The 21,492-nt window shown below is 37.8% G+C and overlaps 1 protein-coding gene and 1 non-coding gene across 2 annotated transcripts; both read left to right on the top strand.

The window, feature by feature from the left end:
• The first annotated feature begins 11,894 nt into the window (after positions 1–11,894).
• TRNAS-AGA lies at positions 11,895–11,976 on the top strand. Its single transcript has one exon. It is a non-coding gene; the product is annotated as a tRNA-Ser (tRNA).
• A 1,435-nt stretch (positions 11,977–13,411) lies between these two features.
• Positions 13,412–21,447, top strand: LOC122084154 (beta-catenin-like protein 1). Its single transcript, XM_042652236.1, has 2 exons — positions 13,412–14,760; positions 21,256–21,447. Exons 1-2 carry the CDS (start codon positions 13,678–13,680, stop codon positions 21,445–21,447), a joined length of 1,275 nt encoding a protein of 424 aa, XP_042508170.1. The 5' UTR covers positions 13,412–13,677.
• The last annotated feature ends 45 nt before the right edge of the window (positions 21,448–21,492 follow it).

The following is a 21,492-nucleotide window of genomic DNA, read 5'->3' on the forward strand; positions in this document are numbered from 1 at the left end:
TCAGCCAATAAAAAAGGTTTCAATTTATTCAATAACGATTTGAAGACCTATTGATTCTAACAGTTGATTGCCCAGTTGATTATTCTAACCTTTCAATTGTGGATCTCAGACTGTTACTAAAAAAAAAAAAAATTTATGGATCCTAACTTCATGAATGAGGATATTTCCAAAAACCGTCTGACCCTAATTCAACTTCTAAAACCGTGCTCACAACATAACATGTTTAGGACGGACTCAGACTAATTAGCTATGTTTAGGATGGACTCAGACTAATTAGCTACGACTCGTGTTCCGCAACAGCTAACTGAACAATTAGCTGATGGTAACTTTGCCTAGCGAACTGTTTATGTTGACCAAGAAGATGCGGTAAATACTTTGGTCTACATTATAACTCTTCATTTTGTTGGACCAGCTAAAATCCTAGCTGATCGAACAAGAGAACAATTAATGAATTTTCGATGTCCTACACTATCTCATTATAGATGTTATAGAGATTTTTTTTTTGTTAAAGTCTTTTCTCGAGAGGATTGTAACAATTCCATATGGAAAGAAAAGTTTTTCTCTCGTCTACCTCCTTTAATTGCTCAAAGGTCAGGTATAGACTTAAAGCAAAGCATAATGGCACTATTCCTTTTGAGCAATACACCTACGGGGAATTAGCTACTGAAGTATGCAATGAAGGTCTTCAACTCTGCACAGACCTTAAACTTAAAAAACAAATGTCTAAAGGAAAACTAGAAGGCAGTCAGGCCCTAACTCTATCTCTTGCTGAACCTTCTGATTCTGAAATAGACTTTGCAGAGAAAGGCCTGGCTTTGATTGGTTATGTGCATAATTCTTGATGCACTGGCGCTACACCTTATCAAGGTATATTGGTGTGTTTCGCGCGTGTATAGAAGATATAAAAAAGATTCCAATCTTAATGATCTCATAAAATCTGATTAAAGCCATCATGGAGGATTCGGATCCAACGGTCAATAAGCCTTTCTCTTTTGTGAGTGGGAGACAAGCTCCCTTAAAATCTAGAAAAGCAACCAATCATAGATCGACAACAAAAAGTGCATGCTAACTGCTGACGTCATGATGACGTCAGTAGTTGACTGTTTTATTCGAATCTTGTGGTTGAGATTTACTATCCGTTTTTTAATCGGACAGTCTATATTAAGAGATTCTCCTTGATGAGATCTACAGCTAGATTTACACCACTGTTATGCGCACCGCCGGTGTAGCCTACGCCACTCCTACGAAGATTCCATTTCAAGCTATCTCATTGCTTCAACTTCAAATGGTCATATTTCCCTCGTTTTAACTCGGATTTAGGTGAATCAAGTTGCAGCTTCTTCGTTTTTTCAAGCCCTACACCATGGAAGCAAGAAAAATGAGTTTTGAATGAAAGAAGGCTACAGTTTTGGTAGGAGAAGCTTCCCCCTCTTTGTTGGTCATTGAATGAACATAAATACTTGATGATAAATGTTCTTAGGCCATTAAAGGAGGTAAAAGAGGTGGTTGAAGTGTGCTAATGGTACATTAACTCAAAGCCAAGGAGGAAGAGAAGAAAGCAAGGATGTGTTTGCTTTGAAGAGCAAGAAGCCAAGGAGGGAGAAGGTGTGAGCACCAAACTTGTCAGTACAAGTTTTCAGTCATCCCAGGCAATCAGTTGTGAGATTCTCTAACCTTTGATTTTACATTATATGTATGTATGTATGTTAGGGTTAGTTGTGGATGAATTTATACATGTTAGGTTAGTTATGGATGAACTGTAAGCATGCTAGCTAGTTGTGGATGTATATGCTAGGCAGAGCTTGACTGTAGGGCATTGATATAAGCCCAATTTAATTTATACATGATTTCCAATTCTCTGTTTCAGAACAGACCATGGAGGCCGTACCAAACAAACCCCACTCCCCCCCCCTTTTTTCTTTTGAATTCCCTATTTTAAATCGTACAGGTGTATTTAATGCATCCCGAATTTGTTGCATGTTTTCTTTAGAGGTCACTTTGTCTTATGTTTGCAAATTGTATGATGATATGAAATATCATTGATGCAATTTCCAAAGCCTACTTTACAGTGTAAAGAAAACCAAAGAGGGGTATTATTGGACTATAAAAATTAGAGAAAATTGCATTGCCACCCCCTGAACTTTGGTCCTTATTCAATGCCACTCTCTGGACTTTTCGAAACATCAAAGCCACCCCTTAAAAATTCAAAAAATTCCAAATCGATCTCTGCCGTTAACAGACCATGTTAAGTGAATGAAAATTTGTTAGTTTTTTTACAAGACGCCCAAAACATCCCCACCTATTGTGAGAGGATAATATTGCCCTCCCTTTCCTTTCTTCTTCTAAACTCACTCTCCCTCTCACTCCTCACTCACTTATACTCATTCGACCAACAAGGAAGAAGACAAAAAAAAAACCTGCAACTCGATAATGCAATTCCCCTCCGGCATGCAAACCTCTCCCCTTCGGTGACTTGTCCATCCAAGGTATTTAGGGTTCTTCTTCCTTCTTGGACATTTAGGGTTCTTCTTCCTTGGTAACTAGGGTTTACAACCTGTGGAATACTAGAGATGGCGATTTCAGTTCAGATTGGCATTTTCTATTGATTAAGTTCAACGATAATCAATGTAACAGATTTAGGGGGAAGTTTTGTGATTAATATGTCAAAGTCTCCTCTGAAATAAGTGGCATGTCTATCTCAATTCCAAGATCAGACGGCCAAACAGATCTTTTGCAACCTTAGACCTTATGTATGAACTGTTCTACATCTGTAGTTTTTGTGGAAAAATTTACCACATAAAGAATCTTGTCCAGCCTACACCTTTACGATCAATCTCTACCAGGTAATTGGTGTGCAAGATGTGCATAACCCTACCTTAGCCTCAACAAACACTTCTTGTCTCTCCAGTTCATGTGATCCCAATGTCTCCCTATCACCATCTCCTTCCACTCTCATTTATCCCACTAGTGAAAGCTCTACCTGTCCCTATTGTGGGGCGATTATCCCTATGGAAATTGATGGTTTGTCTGTGGTGCTATAAGTCCCTATGTCCCCCTTAATGATTCTTTTTTGACAGAGAATTAAGTTTCCATGGACCCTAAGGTTTCTCTGAATCATTTCAATTGCTGAGTATGTATCCGAACTCATCTCTGATTTGGCCATCATTGTGATGAGTATTTCCATTGAAAACCCATGGTTTAATCTCTACCATTGAAAACCTTCCAATGCTTTTTTGTTTTTGGAAGAAGCATTGGATGGTTTTCCTTTCTCTATCATACCATAATTCCTCTCTTATTCTTCTTTTTTCAGTGTTCTTTCTTTTATAGATCTATGACTTGTGTTCCCTGTGTTTGGGTTCTGAGTCTATATTTTGAGTATTTCTCATACTCTAGATGCTAACTAACTGTAATCTACTTTTACGATGTTTAATTTGCAGATAATCGATGTTTACCACGAGTATTAATGACAGCAACTAAAGTGGGTTAAGATTTGTGAATGTAAGATGCTAATGTCTTGAACCCAAAAGGGCATTGGTGCAAATTTTAGAGTCTAGTTTGAACCCAAACATGTTGTACTACTGCTGCTCTGAAGCACCAAAAGGATGTCAATTCTTCTCATGGTGTGATCCTATAGCTGCACCAAGACTTTTGCCACCCCCTGCAACTAATTCAGAAGTAGTTGTTGGTGAAAGAATCCGGAGTCAACAGATGAAAGAAGAGATTCGTGCCTTGAAGGAAAGAATTAAGCATTTAGAGAAAGCGTATGGAACGATGAAAATTGTAATTGGTGTGCTTGTGGTGGTGTGTTTAGTGTTATGTGTTAAAAAATGACTTTACAATGTTTAATAGTGAAGTTGTGTTGAGTCTATAAGCATTTGAATTAAATGAAATCGTTCATTCTTACTGTTCTTATTACTAAGTTATTGGTTAATCATGACCCTCAAATTGAATGGGCAGCATTTTGATGGAGAGAGGGCCATCATTGTGATGAGTTCCTAAAATAAACGGGCGCCATTTTGGCTATAAAATGACATTTAATACCTATAAATAAATAATTCCAAATTAACAATGTAATTTTCTCATACCAAATTGACATCCCATGTCTAATATTAAATGGACAACATCTTAATTAAATACCTGTAACATTACACACCCGAAACCAATATATTTCATCACAACCTATAACCATAAAGAAATATCCAAAACATATCCATGAATACATGTTCAAATTCTTGTTCATAACATATTCCATACAATCATGTCTAGTGTGAAATAGAAATAGTTCTTAAAAAAATCAAATCCATCAAAAACATCCAAAACCATAAAGAAACACCCAACTGTCTTAAACTCAGAAAAAGTAACTTAATACAACATTATTTTCTTGTTCTAAATTAAAACATTTAGATTGCTTGTGCTTCATTTATTCCCCCTTTTTCCTTGCTATCCTCTTTGCTCGATTGGTCTTCTGTTTGGTCAGTACCTTGTCCTGTAAGCACCTAATTGTGCTAGCCATAGATGCTTGTGATCTAGTCATTCGTTGAGATGTGCTAATCTCATCTTGACTCTCTCCTTTTTGTTTCTTCTATACAACATAAAATAAGTATGAGATATTTTATTAAACAAGTTTCAATTAAATAAATAAAGTGAGTTGCATTTACTTTCATATTCTTCTTCAGATTTGGTGGTAGTATTCTCTCATTAGGAGCATTATCCTTCAACCCTACCAAATCTGAAAGTGGATGGATCATCTCTTTGTATGTATCTAAGTATTTTTTCAATAGTGAAAAATGGATCACAATAGTTGACCAACTCTCCCCTTATGTATGATATAGAAGCCGCAACATGAAGACAAGGTATACCAGTGGTTTTTCAAACTCTACAATCACATTTGTAATAGTTCAGCTTAACCACAAATCTGTTTTCAAATTTATCTAAGACCTTAAATTGACCTTCACCTTCCGGTTGACACCTGCAATGCCTTGCTTTTTGCTGAACCTTGTTCAACTTCATCATAACCCTTGGTGTTACTTCACCCTCCCACATGGATGCCTTCTCATACCTCCTATGTAGCCTAGCCATTATTTTCACCCTTAGGTGATCAACCAATGTGAGAATGGGTTTACTCCTTAAGTCTCCAACCCAGTAATTAAATGACTCAGTCATATTGTTTATGATGTAGTCACTGCTTGCTCCTACATCAAAGGTATGCCTTGACCACATCCTCGGGGGGTTTTCATTCAAATACAAATATGGGTTCTCCTTAATCTCCTTGATGCTATTCATTTCTTTTTGAAACTAAGGTTCAGTTGAAGCTTGTGAGGCAGCCTAAAAATGTAGTCTCAATAGCATACCAGGGTGCTTTACCTTCGGGTTTTGATATAGATGCCTATTGTAGATTCTTTAGTGAGCACAAGGGAAGATTATGGAAATCACATCTGACAGTCCCTACACAACACATATGGAAAATTTTAGGACATGGAAATGAGTAATTGAAAATATATATAAAAAAGAAAAAAAGAAAAGTATACCTTATGTCTGTCTGAAATGAATGTGAGTGACATATCATCACTGTCATCGAGTAGAGCATCTCGTAAATTAGTCAGAAACCACATCCAACTGTCCTGACATTCAGCTTCAACTAGCTTCAACTACACCATATGCAATAGGAAAAATACAGTTATTCCCATCAACAGATATTGCACTTAACAAAACCCCTCCATATCTACCCTTGAGGTGGCAGCCATCAAGACTAATGAACGGTCTACATCCTCTCAAGAAACCCTTCTTACAAGCATCAAAACAGACAAACAATCTTTTAAAAATCGAATTATCTGACATAAGGTTCCTGGTCTCAAACTGGAACTTAAAAATACTCTCAACATCCTTCTGAAGTACCAACCTATCATAAGCAGGTAATTTTGCATATGTCGTGGAATGACTTCCTTCATTAATTCTAGGGCAATCTTGCGTGCCCTGTATAGCTCGGTGTAGTAGAACTGAAGACCATATGTTTTCTGCACGTGATCAGCCATGGTCTCTATTTTCATTTCTAGTTGAACTTTCAGTTGTTGAAGAAGTTTCATTGTTATCCATCTAGATGTAGCAGACTTGTTCTTAGTTGCTTTAATACATATATGAACTGGGTTATATGTCTTTATCATGTAGGTGATACCATTTGATATTGGTGAAATATGTAATCTCCATGAACAATTTGGTGCTCTGCATATAACTGTAACTCTAGCTTATTCATTTTTTAGCCTAATAATATCAAACCCCTCTTGTAGTATATACTCTCTCAAAGCTTCTCTGAAATGGTGCACACTTCCATACACATTACCTTTAGCTATCTTCACCTTGTCACCTTCACCCACATAGTTTTGTTCATTAAATTTACCATAACACTCTTCAGATTTATATCCAGATAGGTCATCATAAATTGAATCCTCAACATTTTTCCCATACCCATCATCCTTTGTAGATTTACTGTCATTCTGACCATCTTCTTTTTCACTTTCATCATCCCACTCATCTTCGTTGCCAATTTTTTAATCTTCATCAGATCTAATCATAGAGTCATCTGAACATACATTGTTATTGCTAACAGCCTTGACAACCTCATCAGACACTCTCAGTCTCTTACCAGTAGCTTCACTTTTGCTACTAGCTCTTCCACTAGAAGTAGCAATGCTCATACACCTTACATTGGTCATGGTACCTTTACCTCCCCTAGCAGTAGTTGTAGCACAAGTAATAGCACTTTCACTTCTACTTCTACTACTATTAGCACTAGTAGTAGCCCTATATACAATAATTTTTCCTTCGCTCTGACCAGAACCAGCACTATATGGTTGTAGAGGCTGTTGACATTGTCCAGCAACTTTATCATCAAGGTCACCATCTCTATCATTAACCAGACTGCTAGGAAACTGGTTAACTGTCAATTCATCGGTTGCAGACTTGCTGTGAACAATGGCATCCACATATATATTTATCATATCATAACTATGTAATCCAAATAGGTCATACACTGATGGATCATCTGTTACCTCTCTTATCTCATTGTTTGGTAGTATACACTTCACTTTGAAAACTACATTGTGACCCACAGGTACATGTGTGATGAGTTCAATGTAGATGTCATACACTATGTCCAAGTAGCCATATAAGTCTGGATCAACAATTTTAACTACAGTCATCCCACTTCAATGGTATTCAATAGCACACTTAACACTCATTGTTAAAAAAATTTAAATGTGAAAATAGAGAAAATCAGTAACAGTACTTAATACTCATCAATAGTAAATATCATGAAACATGAAAAATGAGGTAAGAAATTGTGAGAAAAATACATACTGTTAAAAGCAAGGAATTATCTAAACATTAAAGCAATCAGGTGAGCAATTTTCTCTAAAAAGAAACCTATAAGCGGTAATCTTCTTTTTAAGTAATTTATGCTTAATAATTCTGAGAGTTTTTTAAGCCTTAAAAAGTTATCTTCTATTTCAATCAAACCCAATATAGATAAGTATGAATTCTGATTCCCTCTCACTCTTATCAATATGTGGAATGGCCTTTTAGGATCATAAGCTGCCAAATAAGTTATCTTTGTCATAGTAGAGGTTGAGAATGAAATTAGGAACTGACAACTAAGAAGAGAAACTAAATACATTCCCAAACAAGCTAAAGCATTAGAATGATAAACTCTTCATCAAACATTTTAGAGAATACACAAGTCAAAGCATCTACACATCCGAAAAAGAAATTTCCAAATCAAAATCAATGACCAATCATAGCAATGCATGATACAGAGAACCTTTTTTTATTTGTATAAATAGGAATGGATGTTTTAGAATTTCAGACAATGTTATAAGACTAATACTAACCCTTACTGTTCAGAAGTCAGAATCGATTAAACCTAAATATAGAGGCTAACTAATCATAGGATTTTTCAAATATCACATATTTTTCCATATATAATAACAAAATAATCTGGTTAACTCATCAATACAAACTTAACATAAATAACTAATCTTTTCTAACTCTTTTTTTTTTTTTTCTTTCAAAAATGATCAATAGTTTCATAATCTACCCTCATATGTGAATAAAAACAACATTTGGTGATAGATAAATATGATATGGATTTCTCTTACAGAGCCTCTCACTTCCAAAAGATTTTCAAAACCACCTACCAATATGGGATTTAAATCTGTTATGTCTCAAGGGTTTTCCTTATAGTTCTAAAATTGCTTTCTCTTTTTTTTGGTGAAATACAGAAAGAACTTCAAATGGATCAATTTAAGTAGCAACAGAACAAAGCAAAGTACAAATAGATCTCTGTCCATGTGAATCAGAAATACAGATTAGGCAAATCCAGAGAATTCAATTCAATTCAATGATTCAATAAGCTCCTTCATTTTTTGAATCATTTAACAACAACGATTTCCAAATCAAATCAAAATACATAAGAAAACGAGGTCAAAATCTCAACATTTGGGCACATATCGCAAGATCATCACCCCAATCATGGGATGATTCTTTGTGCCGCGAAGTCCTTGGAGAGGATTTTTTTCCAAATTGTGTTAGTTTTGCATGACAATAGAGAAGAAACAAACAAAATCTCATCATCATCTTCTGGAGATTTACACTACTTAATCAATCGAAACTGAAAAATTAAAAATCTCCATCTCCAGTATTCCACGGGATGTAAACCCTAGTTACCAAGGAAGAAGAATCAAATGTCCAAGAAGGAAGAAGAACCCTAAATACCTTGGATGGACAAGTCGCCGGAGGGGAGAGGTTTGCACACTCGAGGGGAATCGTATGCCGATCAGCTTTCTACTTGAGAATCACATGCCGGAGGGGAATTGCACAATCGAGTTGCAGGTTTTTCTTCCATCTTCTTCCTTGTTGTTCGAATGAGTATGAGTGAGTGAGGAGTGAGAGGGAGAGCGGGTTTAGAAGAAGAAAGGAAAGGGAGGGCAATATTGTCCTCTCACAATAAGTGGGGGTGTTTACGGGCATATTGTAAAAAAACTAACAGATTTTCATTCACTTAACACGGTCGGCTAACGACAGAGACCGATTGGAATTGTTTTAATATTCAGGGGGCGGCTTTGACGTTTCAAAAAATCCAGGGGGTGGCATTAAATAAGGACCAAAGTTCAGGGGGTGGCAATGCAATTTTCTCTAAAAATTAATTGGTAGAGAATTCGACCGAGAACGGGAGAAGTAAAGATGCTAAACTGAAGCTATTCCATTTTAGAGATAATTCCTCCAAACAATGAGGGTTGAACCCATGGATTTAGTTCTCCGTATCGGTATTTGGATTGGTATCGGATAAGATCAATCAGTATCGGTCATTTTTGCCCTTTTCTTTTCAAGAATAGATTTTTTTTTTTTTTTTTTTACTTTTTTACCCCTTAAACAATAAAGGTAATCGATCTAGATCGGTCGAGGATCGAGGATTGGTCTCAGTCGATACCGATACGATACCGATATTTGAATCCATAGTTGAACCTGAAAAATCAGAATAGAAGAGAGAGAGAGAGAGAGAGAGAGAGAGAGAGAGAGAGAGAGAGAGAGGTAAGTGCAAATCGTTGGGAACATCCTATCTTATAGATTTAAGCAAAAAAGAAAACCTAATTCTATTTAGAATACATAATGTTGCCACTTCTTCACAGATCATATCAGACCTCTTAAGCAATCCGATACCGATCCATTGGTGCAACCCAAGAGTACAAAAGTTATAATAATTTATTTTAAAAAAGGTAGAAGTAGGGGTGTAAATTTTGCTCTGACAAAAGTTTTCTAACCTTGAGGGCGGATTGGGGTTAAAATTTACTAACCCTAGGTTAGGGTTGCGTCAAGCTCGAGTTGAGGCCTAAGCCCGGCCCAACCATGCCCACCCATGCCCAATCCAACTCTGATCTTTAACTTAACCATGATTATATAAATATGTTTAATATTTGCTTTTGCTTCATTGTACATCTTATTATGATATATACATGCATTGGAATATAGATTATAATATAATATATTCTAATATTACATGTGTACACCACTCATATTTTTTATTTTAAAAATCCTATACATAACATTAACTTATCACCCACTTTTGATTTTAAAAATCAGTTGGAATGATGTCCCAGTTGGCATAGAAGTATGTTAAAAAAAAAAAAAAAGTGAGATAGATGTAAGACCCCAACCCAGGGTTAGGGTTGATTTTTTACAGGCTTTAGTAGGGTTGGGCCGAGCTTGGGCCCAATTAAAGGGATACAAGGTTGGGCTTGGGTTTTAAGAAACCTAGCCCAACCTAGCCTTATGTCATCCCTAGATAGAAGTAAATCCATCTGATCTAAGGCTTATTCGGATCAATGTCGGCCAAGACCAATCCAATCTTGATCCGAGAATCAAGATTACGAGCGTAAAGAGATTAAAGGAGATTGGATTGGTGGAGTCTCTAAGGCAAGGGATGATGGAGAAGAAGATTTTGTTTAAGAGATAGAGAGAAGAAGATTTCTCATTATTAGTGAATGCCCCAATGGCATCATATACAAAAATAATATGGACCAAGTTTTCCTTAAGCCACGGTGAATAAATAAGTCACACAATGGTCAGTAATCATATAAATATATATATTTAGTGAAATTATGAACTACGATATAGGGCATAGAGTCAAGGACCAAGGTTCTAAAATTCAGGATCGATCAAGGTTGATACCAATCTGGAATGGCCTTGATTAGAATTGGGGATCGCTCAAGATTGATATTGATCTGATCGGATCCAATCCAAGTTAGAATTATGAAATAGACACATGTCAAAAGGTATATCTACATACAAGCGAACACATTGAATCTTGATCTAGAATTAAACAAATGGCCAACCTAGGGGTGTCAATCGGTCTAGCTGGGCCGATCTCGATCGGGCCTAATCGGGCTTGACCACTTGGAAGCCTTGCACCATGAACACCCGTTTAAGTAAACGGGCCTAGCTTTCTGGGGCATGGTACGGTTTATAATTGTGCCAGTCGATGTCGGGCTTTAATCGGGCTTCCTTAAACGGGTCTTAATCGGGCTTTAACCGGCTACGGACTTATTTAAGTCTAAACGGGCTCTAAACAGGCTTTAAATGTGCCTACCAAAAAATTATTTTTTTAAATGGGTTGAAGGCCCAGAAATATGTGACATAACTCTTTAATCAAGATGAGAAGTGATATGAGATTATGGTTGTTCTTTAAAAAAATGAAGAAGAAATTATGACCATTGCAACTTACAAAACAAAGGTTAATTAATCAAATCCTGTTACAAAGTAAAGGGAAAGAAAGTTTAATTAGTTTCCTACCAGTAGTGGCAAAATAAGAATTTTATGTAGTATTAAAGGGGTCGGGCTGGGTCAGGCTACAACGAGTCTATTCAAGTCGGGCTTATAAATGTGTCGGTTCGATCGGGCACCCGATGGACTAGCTACTTGCATCGTCAATGCCCGTTTAATAAACAAGTCAGGCCCAAGCCCGACACGTTTATTAATCGGGCCGGTCTAGGTCGGGCCATAAATGAATCGGCCTTAATCGGGCCTACCAGTGCGAGCTCAGAATTGACACCCCTAGGCCAACCCCACATCGTTACCTAAATTAAAATTTGAACCTTGACTGGTAATGTGGCTTCTATACCAACTTAGGGGCCAATAAATGCATGTAGAAGCATCAATATCGGTAGAATTTTCATGTTCATAGGAGGCAGAGGTGGTCATTTTTCGCCACTTTGAGTTTGAGTGCAGGAACGGCACTATCAGGCAAAATTCTTTTTATCTTTTAATTGAGAAGATAGGACTTGAAAGGGCAAGGACTTGCTACGAAAAGTGTTGTACTACTTGAAAGTTACAACACAAATCATCAAGTGGACGTGCCGGAGTGGTTATCGGGCATGACTAGAAATCATGTGGGCTCTGCCCGCGCAGGTTCGAATCCTGCCGTTCACGCTTTTTAATACTTGTCACTGCGTTTTACACTTCGACTACCCCACCTTCCCTGAGAAGACGAGCCGGCCCAGATTTCAGATCATTTTTATCTCTGTCCCATGTTTTGGGCGTAAGTCTAAGGAACGGTGGATTGCACTCTTGATAAGAAAACTTTCTCAAACATAAATTATTCTTTGAAATTATTGAATTGACTGGATATTTCTGTCCCATGTTTTGGGCCTAGGTCCAGAGAATGTTAGTGTAGGTTGCACTCTTAGATAAAAAATATTTTCTTGGACTCCATTTGTAAACGTTCCAAAAAAACGTTTCTAGAGTTTTTTCATTGTAGCATTTGGTGAATTTATGGTGTGTTTTTTTTTTTTTTTTACAAAAAAAAAAAAGGAGAATTTATGGAACGACAAAATGTAGTTCCATTGTTCTAGTTTTGTTAAAAAAAAAAAATATTTTGACACAGAAACTGGAATTTCCGTTTTTGACACTAAACGTCGTTAATTGACCAGAAACCATGGCTAGCGAGGATCCAATATTATCAAAACCTGAGGGGGGGGTGAGAGGAGAGAGAATTTGCCCATGCTCTCATTGTTCATGTCACTTGTGAAAATTGCAAATGAATTCTAACGAGTAGTGGAGAAAAAGCAAAAACAACAAAATTCTTACAAAGAGCATTCACAGAGTTTTTAACAACAATTATGTATTAACGTCAAGGGTAGGACTCAAGAGAGAGTGGTGTTTGAAGATATAAAAAATATTCGAGAGAGAGTGTGAGATACTCCTTGTATTATTATTATTATTATTATTATTTGTAAAAGGAGACACTCCTTATAGAAACATAGCAGCAATAGAATAGGAGAAGTACCTCTCTTCCTAAGAATTTAGTAATCGGTATTGGATATGTTGATACCAATCTGATACTATAAGCCCATATCGGTCTAGATCGGATAGATTTACCTCTAATTTTTAATAAAAATCAATTTTAATTATCTTTTTACCATATTGATATATTGATATATTGATATAGAATCAACTCGATATTCGATACCAATTCCCAAAACCATGTCATGTCACTAAACGAAGTTGTATGAAAAGTTGTTATAATCCAATCCGGCTATCTATGAGACCCTAGTCCCAAAAGCAAGGTGATTCACACCGAACATGAGGGTCCTATGCCTATGCATTATGGGCTGAGATGAAGATTCAGATTCTCTCCAGCCATATATCCAATGGATGAGAGGATCTAAACACAGATTCCGATTCTTTTCGGTAGCACTCAATAGTTGAAAGCAATCGGATCGGTGGATATATATTTCAATACTGAACCGTATATCTTGAAAAGCTCCCAACAATCGGATGTGCACTATACGCCCAGCTTAGCCGGAGTGGATCAGAATTGTGAATCTCCGGGGACGCCGCACGCATGATGGACCACGTGCGTTATTTCCCAAAACCACCAAACGACAGGGACCTAAAGCGCATTTTACCTGCTTGCCCTTCTCGTTTCTTCCATTCTCCGACTGAGGAAAACGACTATCAGAGTCCCTGTCTCTTCTCATTGTTATCACAGCCGTGTTTTCTTCTCTCAGACAGCAAAAAAGCTCCCCTCCCAAACCCGAATAAACTCGGAAAACCCTAATTGTCAGTCTTCACACACTCTCTTGCTCTCTCTTTCTGCTCTGTGCTCTTGGGTTTCGTCTATGCTAAGCGATGGACCATAGAAACTCCACCACCAACCATACTTCCAAGCGAAAAAGAGACGATTCTGAACTCCCCCTCGAGAACGGCGGCGGCTTCACCGGTGGCGTCGATCTCTCCCTCCTCGAAGCCGTCGAGAAGTCTCAGAACTCTATCGAAGTCCTTGACCTCCGAACCCTAAAAAAGATTGTCCTCTCCTTCGAACGCCGTCTCCGCGACAACCTCGAAGCTCGCCTCAAGTACCCCGACCAACCTGAACGGTTCGCCGATTCTGAAGTCGAACTTCACGAAGAGATCGACAAGCTTAAGATCCTTGCTGGTGGTCCTGAGCTCTACCCAGAGCTCGTGAACCTCAACACGGTTCCGTCCATTTTGGGGTTGCTTGGTCATGACAACACAGACATTGCAATCGATGTGGTTGGATTGCTTCAAGACCTCACTGATGAAGATGTTCTTGAAGATAATGATGAACCGGCTCGGATTCTAGTCGATTCCTTGGTCGAAAACAATGCTCTTGAGTTGCTAGTTCAGAATCTTGGGAGACTGAATGAGAGCGATCCAGATGAGGTTACAGCGATTTATAACACTCTTGCTACGATCGAGAACATGATTGAAGTGAAACCGGCTGTGGCGGAACTCGTCTGCGAGAGGACCAAGTTGTTGCGGTGGCTATTGGGGAAAATTAAGGTTCGAGAGTTTGATAGCAACAAGCAGTATGCGTCGGAAATTCTTGCAATTCTGTTGCAGAATAGTACTGCAAACCAGAAGAGGTTGGGGCAGATGAATGGTGTTGATGTGGTATTACAGGCGGTTGCACTTTATAAGTCTAGGGACCCAAGGAGTTCGGACGAGGAGGAAATGTTGGAGAATTTGTTTGATTGTTTGTGTTGTTTGTTGATGCCAGTGGAGAATAAGGAGAGGTTTGTGAATGCCGAAGGTGTTGAGTTGATGATTATTATCATGAAGCAAAAGAAATCAGCTTATGGGTCTGCAATAAGGGCGCTTGATTTTGCTATGACGAAGTACCCTCCTGCTTGTGAACGGTTTGTGGATGTTTTGGGGTTAAAGACTGCATTTTCCGCTTTCATGGGCAAGGCAAGTTCATATCTTCTCCTCTCTCCTCCTCCCTTGGTTCTATGATTGCCTTATTTAAGATTATTTTGGGTACGCTTGAGTAGTTACTTACTGAAACCACTTAATTGCCATTTTAAGATTATTATTATTATTGCCATGTGATTCCTTAATCAAACATTTATAGTGTCATGTAAACAACAGAAGCTTTGTGCTTTCTGTTGTAGATAGTTTAGGGTACTGCAGTACCCCTATGAAGTTTTAACCCTAATCCACAGTTCACCCCTATGATGTTTTGGACTAATTTGAAAGCTGAAACAGCAGTTGTAGTATAGATTGATAGAGAAGAAAGAGTGAGGAGAAAAGGGTATTGCTAGGGGAGGAGAAGATTAGAACTGATTAGAAAAAATAGGAAATCTTGACCTGAGATGACAGAATAGATAGCCAAGAAAGTAGGGAGAAAAAGATAGAAATAACAGGCAACCGCCACTGGTTCAATGTAGCTGAACTGTGGAACAAAACTAAACCTGATTTTCGTCCAACCGAAGATCTATAAAGGGATACATCCTCCTCTAACTCAAAAATTAGAATGACTACTAGACCTTGGACTTGTCAAGACCTACTAGTGAACAATCTGTCAAATGGAAGCTTCTAAAACCCAACCAACAACAATCGACTCTTGTTTTTGGACCCCACGACTATTTCTATTGATTATTAATTTTATATATCAGAAATGTCTTTAAAATAAATAAAAAGAGACTACAGTTACCAAGATGTGCCTTTGCATATGCCAACAATCAGGCCACCATAGGCTTTCGGTTGTTCTTAGGTTTGATCTTCCATAGGCTATCTTTGCTTGTCATGCCTATTGACACCCATATTAGCCATTGCATCAAATATTTACTTGAGAAGAGTAGAGAGATATAAAACAGAGAACAAGAAAACCAGGCACATCGGAGAAAATAAGTAGCAGTGCACACCATATATATTTAGACAGCATTCCCATCCATGATAATTACTACTACCACCCTAACATGTCCACCATATAGGCAGCCGGAAACCAAAACCAGAAACAAAAACAACCTGTTGATTTGTTTGTAGGAATCTATCAAGTATTAAGTATTTTCTAAGTCACAGCCATAGTCAAATACCTCACATCAAGCATGGCTTTCAATAGGGTTGAATGGTGAAATAGGACCCATGTAGAAATGTAGTTCTGATATAAATATTAAACCAGTACTAAAACAACAGAGAGATATCATTCTAGAATTAGGGGAATGAGCAAGGCTCATACCTCACATAGAAACAAATCAACTAATTAAATCGGGCAAACACCTGGTCGAGTTCTCCTTTTAAAGGGTATGAGCCTTGCTGAAAATCTCAGCTTGATCCAATGGCTAGATCTGAAATTATGGAGGATTCCTAGTGACACTAGGAATCTTTAATTTCTGCCTTATCTGCTTCTCTTAGTCCATTTTTACGTCATTTTCTTTGTTGCTTCTTTTTTTTTTTCCAAAATTGGATCCATATAGTCGACCCTATTTAGTTGGGATAAGGTTATGTTGTTGTTGTTGTTGTTGTTGTTGTTCCTAGTGACACTAGGATAGGGCTAAATCTGTTAAATTATGGTGTCAAACAAGACACCTAATTTTGCCCCTCCCTTGACAATGATGATTTATGGGCAAAAGCGAAGTTAATATGCTTGTTCTCTAGGAGGACACAGTTTTTCCAGCAAAACCCTAGAAACCTTAATACCTAACCCGACCCTTGGAATTCGGATACTAAATGATTATGTGTTGAATAATTCACTTTTTGTCACTTGGAGTGATAGACAACACTGTGGGGGTGGCTGAAGGTGATTGCCAATATCCCTGGAATCTTGGGATTCTGTTAATACAGATCTGATTCTATGTTTTCTCGATTCTCATGAATTCTTGAGCCATAAGAGAGCTCAAATCCTACATTATTGGATAGTTTTCGTCGAGATGATTCTGTTGATATCTCGTGCGTAAAGTTTCAATGCCCCTTATTAGGTCTTAGAATCATTTCTGGAAGTTCAAAACCCTAGAAACCCTAATACCTGTCCCAGTCAACCCGACCCCTGGAATTTGGATACTGAATGATTACGTGTCGAATAATTGAAATTTTTTCACTTCGAGTTAATGTAGAACTAGGATTGACAAGTCAACCTAGTCCCAATGTTGCAGGATACTCTTGGAGAACATTAGATCAAATATCAGAATAGTTCAAAACAGATTAATAACAAGGATGAGATCAGATCTGAGATTAAGACTATCAATCTCAGAATATAGGGTGTCAGAAATCAGAATAGAAGTAGATAATAAGGGGACTAATGGAATGATGAATTAGGTCTATGCAGGTTCTGAAAATTTCTAACAGAGTATGCAATTTTCTGGGCAAAACTGAGAAGGAAAACTGAATTTAATACCTGTAAGAACTTGAGCAGATCAATAACACTTTGTGTAGTTGAGAGAAGAAGAAGATGAGTTAAGGAAGAGGACCTCTTGTGCTTCACACCGCTGAGAGTCAATTGGATCAAACACCAATTCCATCAGCCTTGATCAAACACAAGACAAATCTCTATGTAGAAGACAATAGCAACAGCCATTAATTTTTTTATCAAAATCACCTAGGCCTTTAGGAGCCTCCTCTTCTTTATTTATAATGTTAATGGGGGAGGGAATTACAAAATAGAAGGTTCCTCAAAAAGGAAACCAAATATTCTCCTAATACAATAGCTACTAAAAACTGAAATTAGAAACTAACTGAAATTAGAAACTAATTGAAAAAGGAAACTAACTACTAAGGACTTGACTCAATTAATAACTTGACTCATAAGGAAACAAATATAACTCAAATCAAGCCCAACTAGAAAGGAAACTAATGAAAATGAAAACTAACTAGTAATCCCGTACTTAATCTTAGAGCCCCCTTTTTAGACCCATAAAAGTGGTCTATTACACTCAAAACACATGGGATCAAAAGCCTAACATGTATGGAACCCAACCCTAGGCTTATTCCTAATAAAACAAGTCTATTTTGGTAATTAATCTGCATCAACTCTCCCGGTCTTAAAAAAACTCGACTCCGTCGAGTTAGGTCGTGCTCCTAAGATTTCCTTGTAAATCGCTCACCGATGAGGTGGCACATATCTTGAAACAGAAGGGAGTATAACTCTAAGAGGAGGGAGAGTAGGTTGATGTGTCACCGGAGCAGGAGTCAGTCGACGTCGTGGCATGTCTGATAATGCATGTGGCCTCATTAAGTACATACGACCTCCTTGCTTCACCTTAGTGTTCCGTGCGCCATCATAGAGAATGCCTGCATGTCGCTGCCAAGGTCGCCCTAGAAGAATGTCGCAGTACGCCAATGAGGTAACCAAGCAGGTGACATGGTACTGTAGTGGCCCAAACTGTAGTTGTACTCGAACAACTGCAGTGGCCTCTTCTCGAGCTGTGGGTCCAAAACCTCGCACGTGAATCTTCTTGAAAAGCTGCTTCTGTGCAAAGTTGTGTGCTCGAACAAATTCAGCAGATATAAAATTTGCTTCTGCCCCAGTATCAACAATTACATGAACATCAATAGGGTCGGAGCTGTGCAGGAGAGTACCCTTCTGTCTGAAGAGAGGAGCCTTATCAACTAGTCTATTCGAAAAAGATGAAAGGCTAGCTGAATGAGCTTCTACATCCTCATCTTCATCATCGATAATATCATTGTCCTCGAGGGGATAAGGATATAAATGAGATTCATCTTCACTCTTCTCTGTTGGCTGCTTCTCTGCTACGTTCACAGAACGAGTCCTGTTGGGACACTTGTTGGAATAGTGACCCTTCTCGCCACAACTATGGCATATGATATTCTTCACCCCAATACTATCCTTGTTGAACTCTGACCTTTTTTCTTCAACTCTGCGAGCTTCAGGCTTCTTTTCCTCCATACGCGGTGGAGGTCTATAAACTGAAGAAGTCTTGAGCATACCCTTCCAATAAATGGACTTCTCTTCAGCTGTCTTGGCATGAGCCGCTGCCACATCAACAGACCTGAAATCAGTGTTAGCCAACTCAAGTCGAATCTCAGTACTTAACCCACTGATATATCGCATCATCCGTTGCTGGTCTGTTTCCTGAAGCCGACACCTTGAAGACAGTTTGTGGAATTCGAGGGTGTAAAAATCCACATCTTTGTTCCCTTGTTGCAAGTTAAGTAATTTATGAAACATTACCTTTTCATAATTAAGGGGAACAAATTTTTCAGTCAGGATCTGCTTCATGACCTCCCAATTGATAACGGGTCCAAGTCTTCTGACAAACCTTGCATGTAGTACATCATCCCACGATGAACATGCATACCCAATAAACTTGGTGATGATGAGTTCACACTTCTTCACGTCTGGAAGAGACTTATACGCAAAAATTCTCTCCACTTTGGTAAGCCAGTCAAGAAATTCCTCAGGTCCTTTTTCACCACTGAACTCGGGAACCTCCACTTTGATGCCATAATCTCTGTCAGAAAATTGCCGGGTAACATCCTGGGGAACAACCGGATCAGATTGCTGCCTCTGAGGTGTGTCTTCGATCCGTAAAGTGTTGAGCTGAGGAGGTAATGTAGAGGGTCCTTCTTCAGCTCGCTTGTCGGACCTCTTCATAAAGGCAATCATCTCTTCCATAAACTTATCAAACTTGGCTTCAGTCCTCTCAAGCCTAGCATCAGTATTCTGTTGGTTCTCGGCTAACTCACGATACAATTTGTGCAACTCAGCATTGGTGATGTGACTTGCCATGGTTAGAAAATTGCAGGAAAATTTGCTCTGATACCACTTAATGTAGAACTAGGATTGACAAGTCAACCTAGTCCCAATGTTGCAGGATACTCTTAGAGAACATTAGATCAAATATCAGAATAGTTCAAAACAGATTAATAACAAGGATGAGATCAGATCTGAGATTAAGAATATCAATCTCAGATTATAGGGTGTCAGAAATCAGAATAGAAGCAGATAATAAGGGGACTAATGGAATGATGAATTAGGTCTACGCAGGTTCTGAAAATTGCTAACAGAGTATGCAATTTTCTGGGCAGAACTGAGAAGGAAAACTGAATTTAATACCTGTAAGAACTTGAGCAGATCAATTACACTTTGTGTAGTTGAGAGAAGAAGAAGATGAGTTAAGGAAGAGGACCTCTTGTGCTTCACACCACTGAGAGTCAATTGGATCAAACACCAATTCCATCAGCCTTGATCAAACACAAGACAAATCTCCATGTAGAAGACAATAGCAACAACCATTAATTTTTTTTATCAAAATCATCTAGGCCTTTAGGAGCCTCCTCTTCTTTATTTATAATGTTAATGGGGGAGGGAATTACAAAATAGAAGGTTCCTCAAAAAGGAAACCAGATATTCTCCTAATACAATAGCTACTAAAAACTGAAATTAGAAACTAACTGAAATTAGAAACTAGTTGAAAAAGGAAATTAACTACTAAGGACTTGACTCAATTAATAACTTGACTCATAAGGAAACAAATATAACTCAAATCAAGCCCAACTAGAAAGGAAACTAATGAAAATGGAAACTAACTAGTAATCCCGTACTCAATCTTAGAGCCCCATTTTTAGACCCATAAAAGTGGTCTATTATACTCAAAACACATGGGATCAAAAGCCTAACATGTATGGAACCCAACCCTAGGCTTATTCCTAATAAAACAAGTCTATTTTGGTAATTAATCTGCATCAATTAGAACATTGGATGGTTTTGACATTATTTTTCACCTACCAACCAAATGGATTAAAAACATAAAATCCCAAGCCAAAAAGTCTCAGATACTACTGTCAAAATAAAAACAGATAAAAAATTTTAGGTACAAAAACATCTTAAATGGGACTAGTTAAGTTAAACAGTCCTGATGCAGTATTCAGCTTGAAGAAGAAAAAGAAAAGACTTTCCTCTAGTTCAAATCTGGCATCTGTTACTATTCACGTGCTACTATTCATGTGTTAATGTTCACATGATACTGTTCACGTCAAATTTTGTTTGGATTTTATTTCCTTAATTTCTTAATATTACATTGTAATAGTTGGGCTGGATTAATTTATATAAATCTAATCTTGTTTAGCTCATTTTTATTTTAGTTAGTTTTAGTTTCCTTTTTTTTTATTTGCTTCCATTTTAGACTCAAATTCTAATTCTGTTTGTTGCCTTATCTGTTCAGTTTCTAGTTCTTCAAATAAGATGTAAAGGGTACTGCCCACACAACTTTTCTTTTTCTATCTAGCCCTACCCAAAAAAAAAAAAAAAAAAATGAAGATAAATATACGAGTTTTGGGTTTGATTCTGTAAGATGCAGAACACTTTTTTCTGCCGTGGGATGCAATAGATTCTGGCAAGACGTCAGGAAACGTTGGTGGGACTCCTGAATCAATTACCTTCTTTCTTTCACTGTTTCAGGTCAGTTCTTTCTGTTCTTCTATTTCTTTTTCTTCTCCTACAAACAGGTCAGAACTTCACAGCCTGCACATGCTATTTCTGTGATGTTTTTCTATATTGGTCATTCTGTTACATCTATTACTGCACTGCAATTCTTTAATTTTTCCCTTCCGAACACTGGTTTCTATTTTCTGATCAGTTTAGCTTCCATTTCTGAATCGCCTCCATCAGTTTCTAATTGTTCTTCCTCGAGATTCTAAGATCTAGTATCTAATTCCTGGTTTCCAAATCTGGGTTACTAATTC

Source organism: Macadamia integrifolia, chromosome 7 (assembly GCF_013358625.1).
Source record: "Macadamia integrifolia cultivar HAES 741 chromosome 7, SCU_Mint_v3, whole genome shotgun sequence".
Classification (NCBI taxonomy): domain Eukaryota; kingdom Viridiplantae; phylum Streptophyta; class Magnoliopsida; order Proteales; family Proteaceae; genus Macadamia; species Macadamia integrifolia.

What these genes read in the sequence shown, in the direction of transcription:
- LOC122084154 (XM_042652236.1), top strand. Translation starts at nt 13,678, where the DNA reads ATGGACCATAGAAACTCCACCACCAACCATACTTCCAAGCGAAAAAGA. An exon ending in TTTCCGCTTTCATGGGCAAG is followed by an intron (nt 14,761 to 21,255) that starts GCAAGTTCATAT and finishes TCCTACAAACAG; the next exon opens with GTCAGAACTTCACAGCCTGC.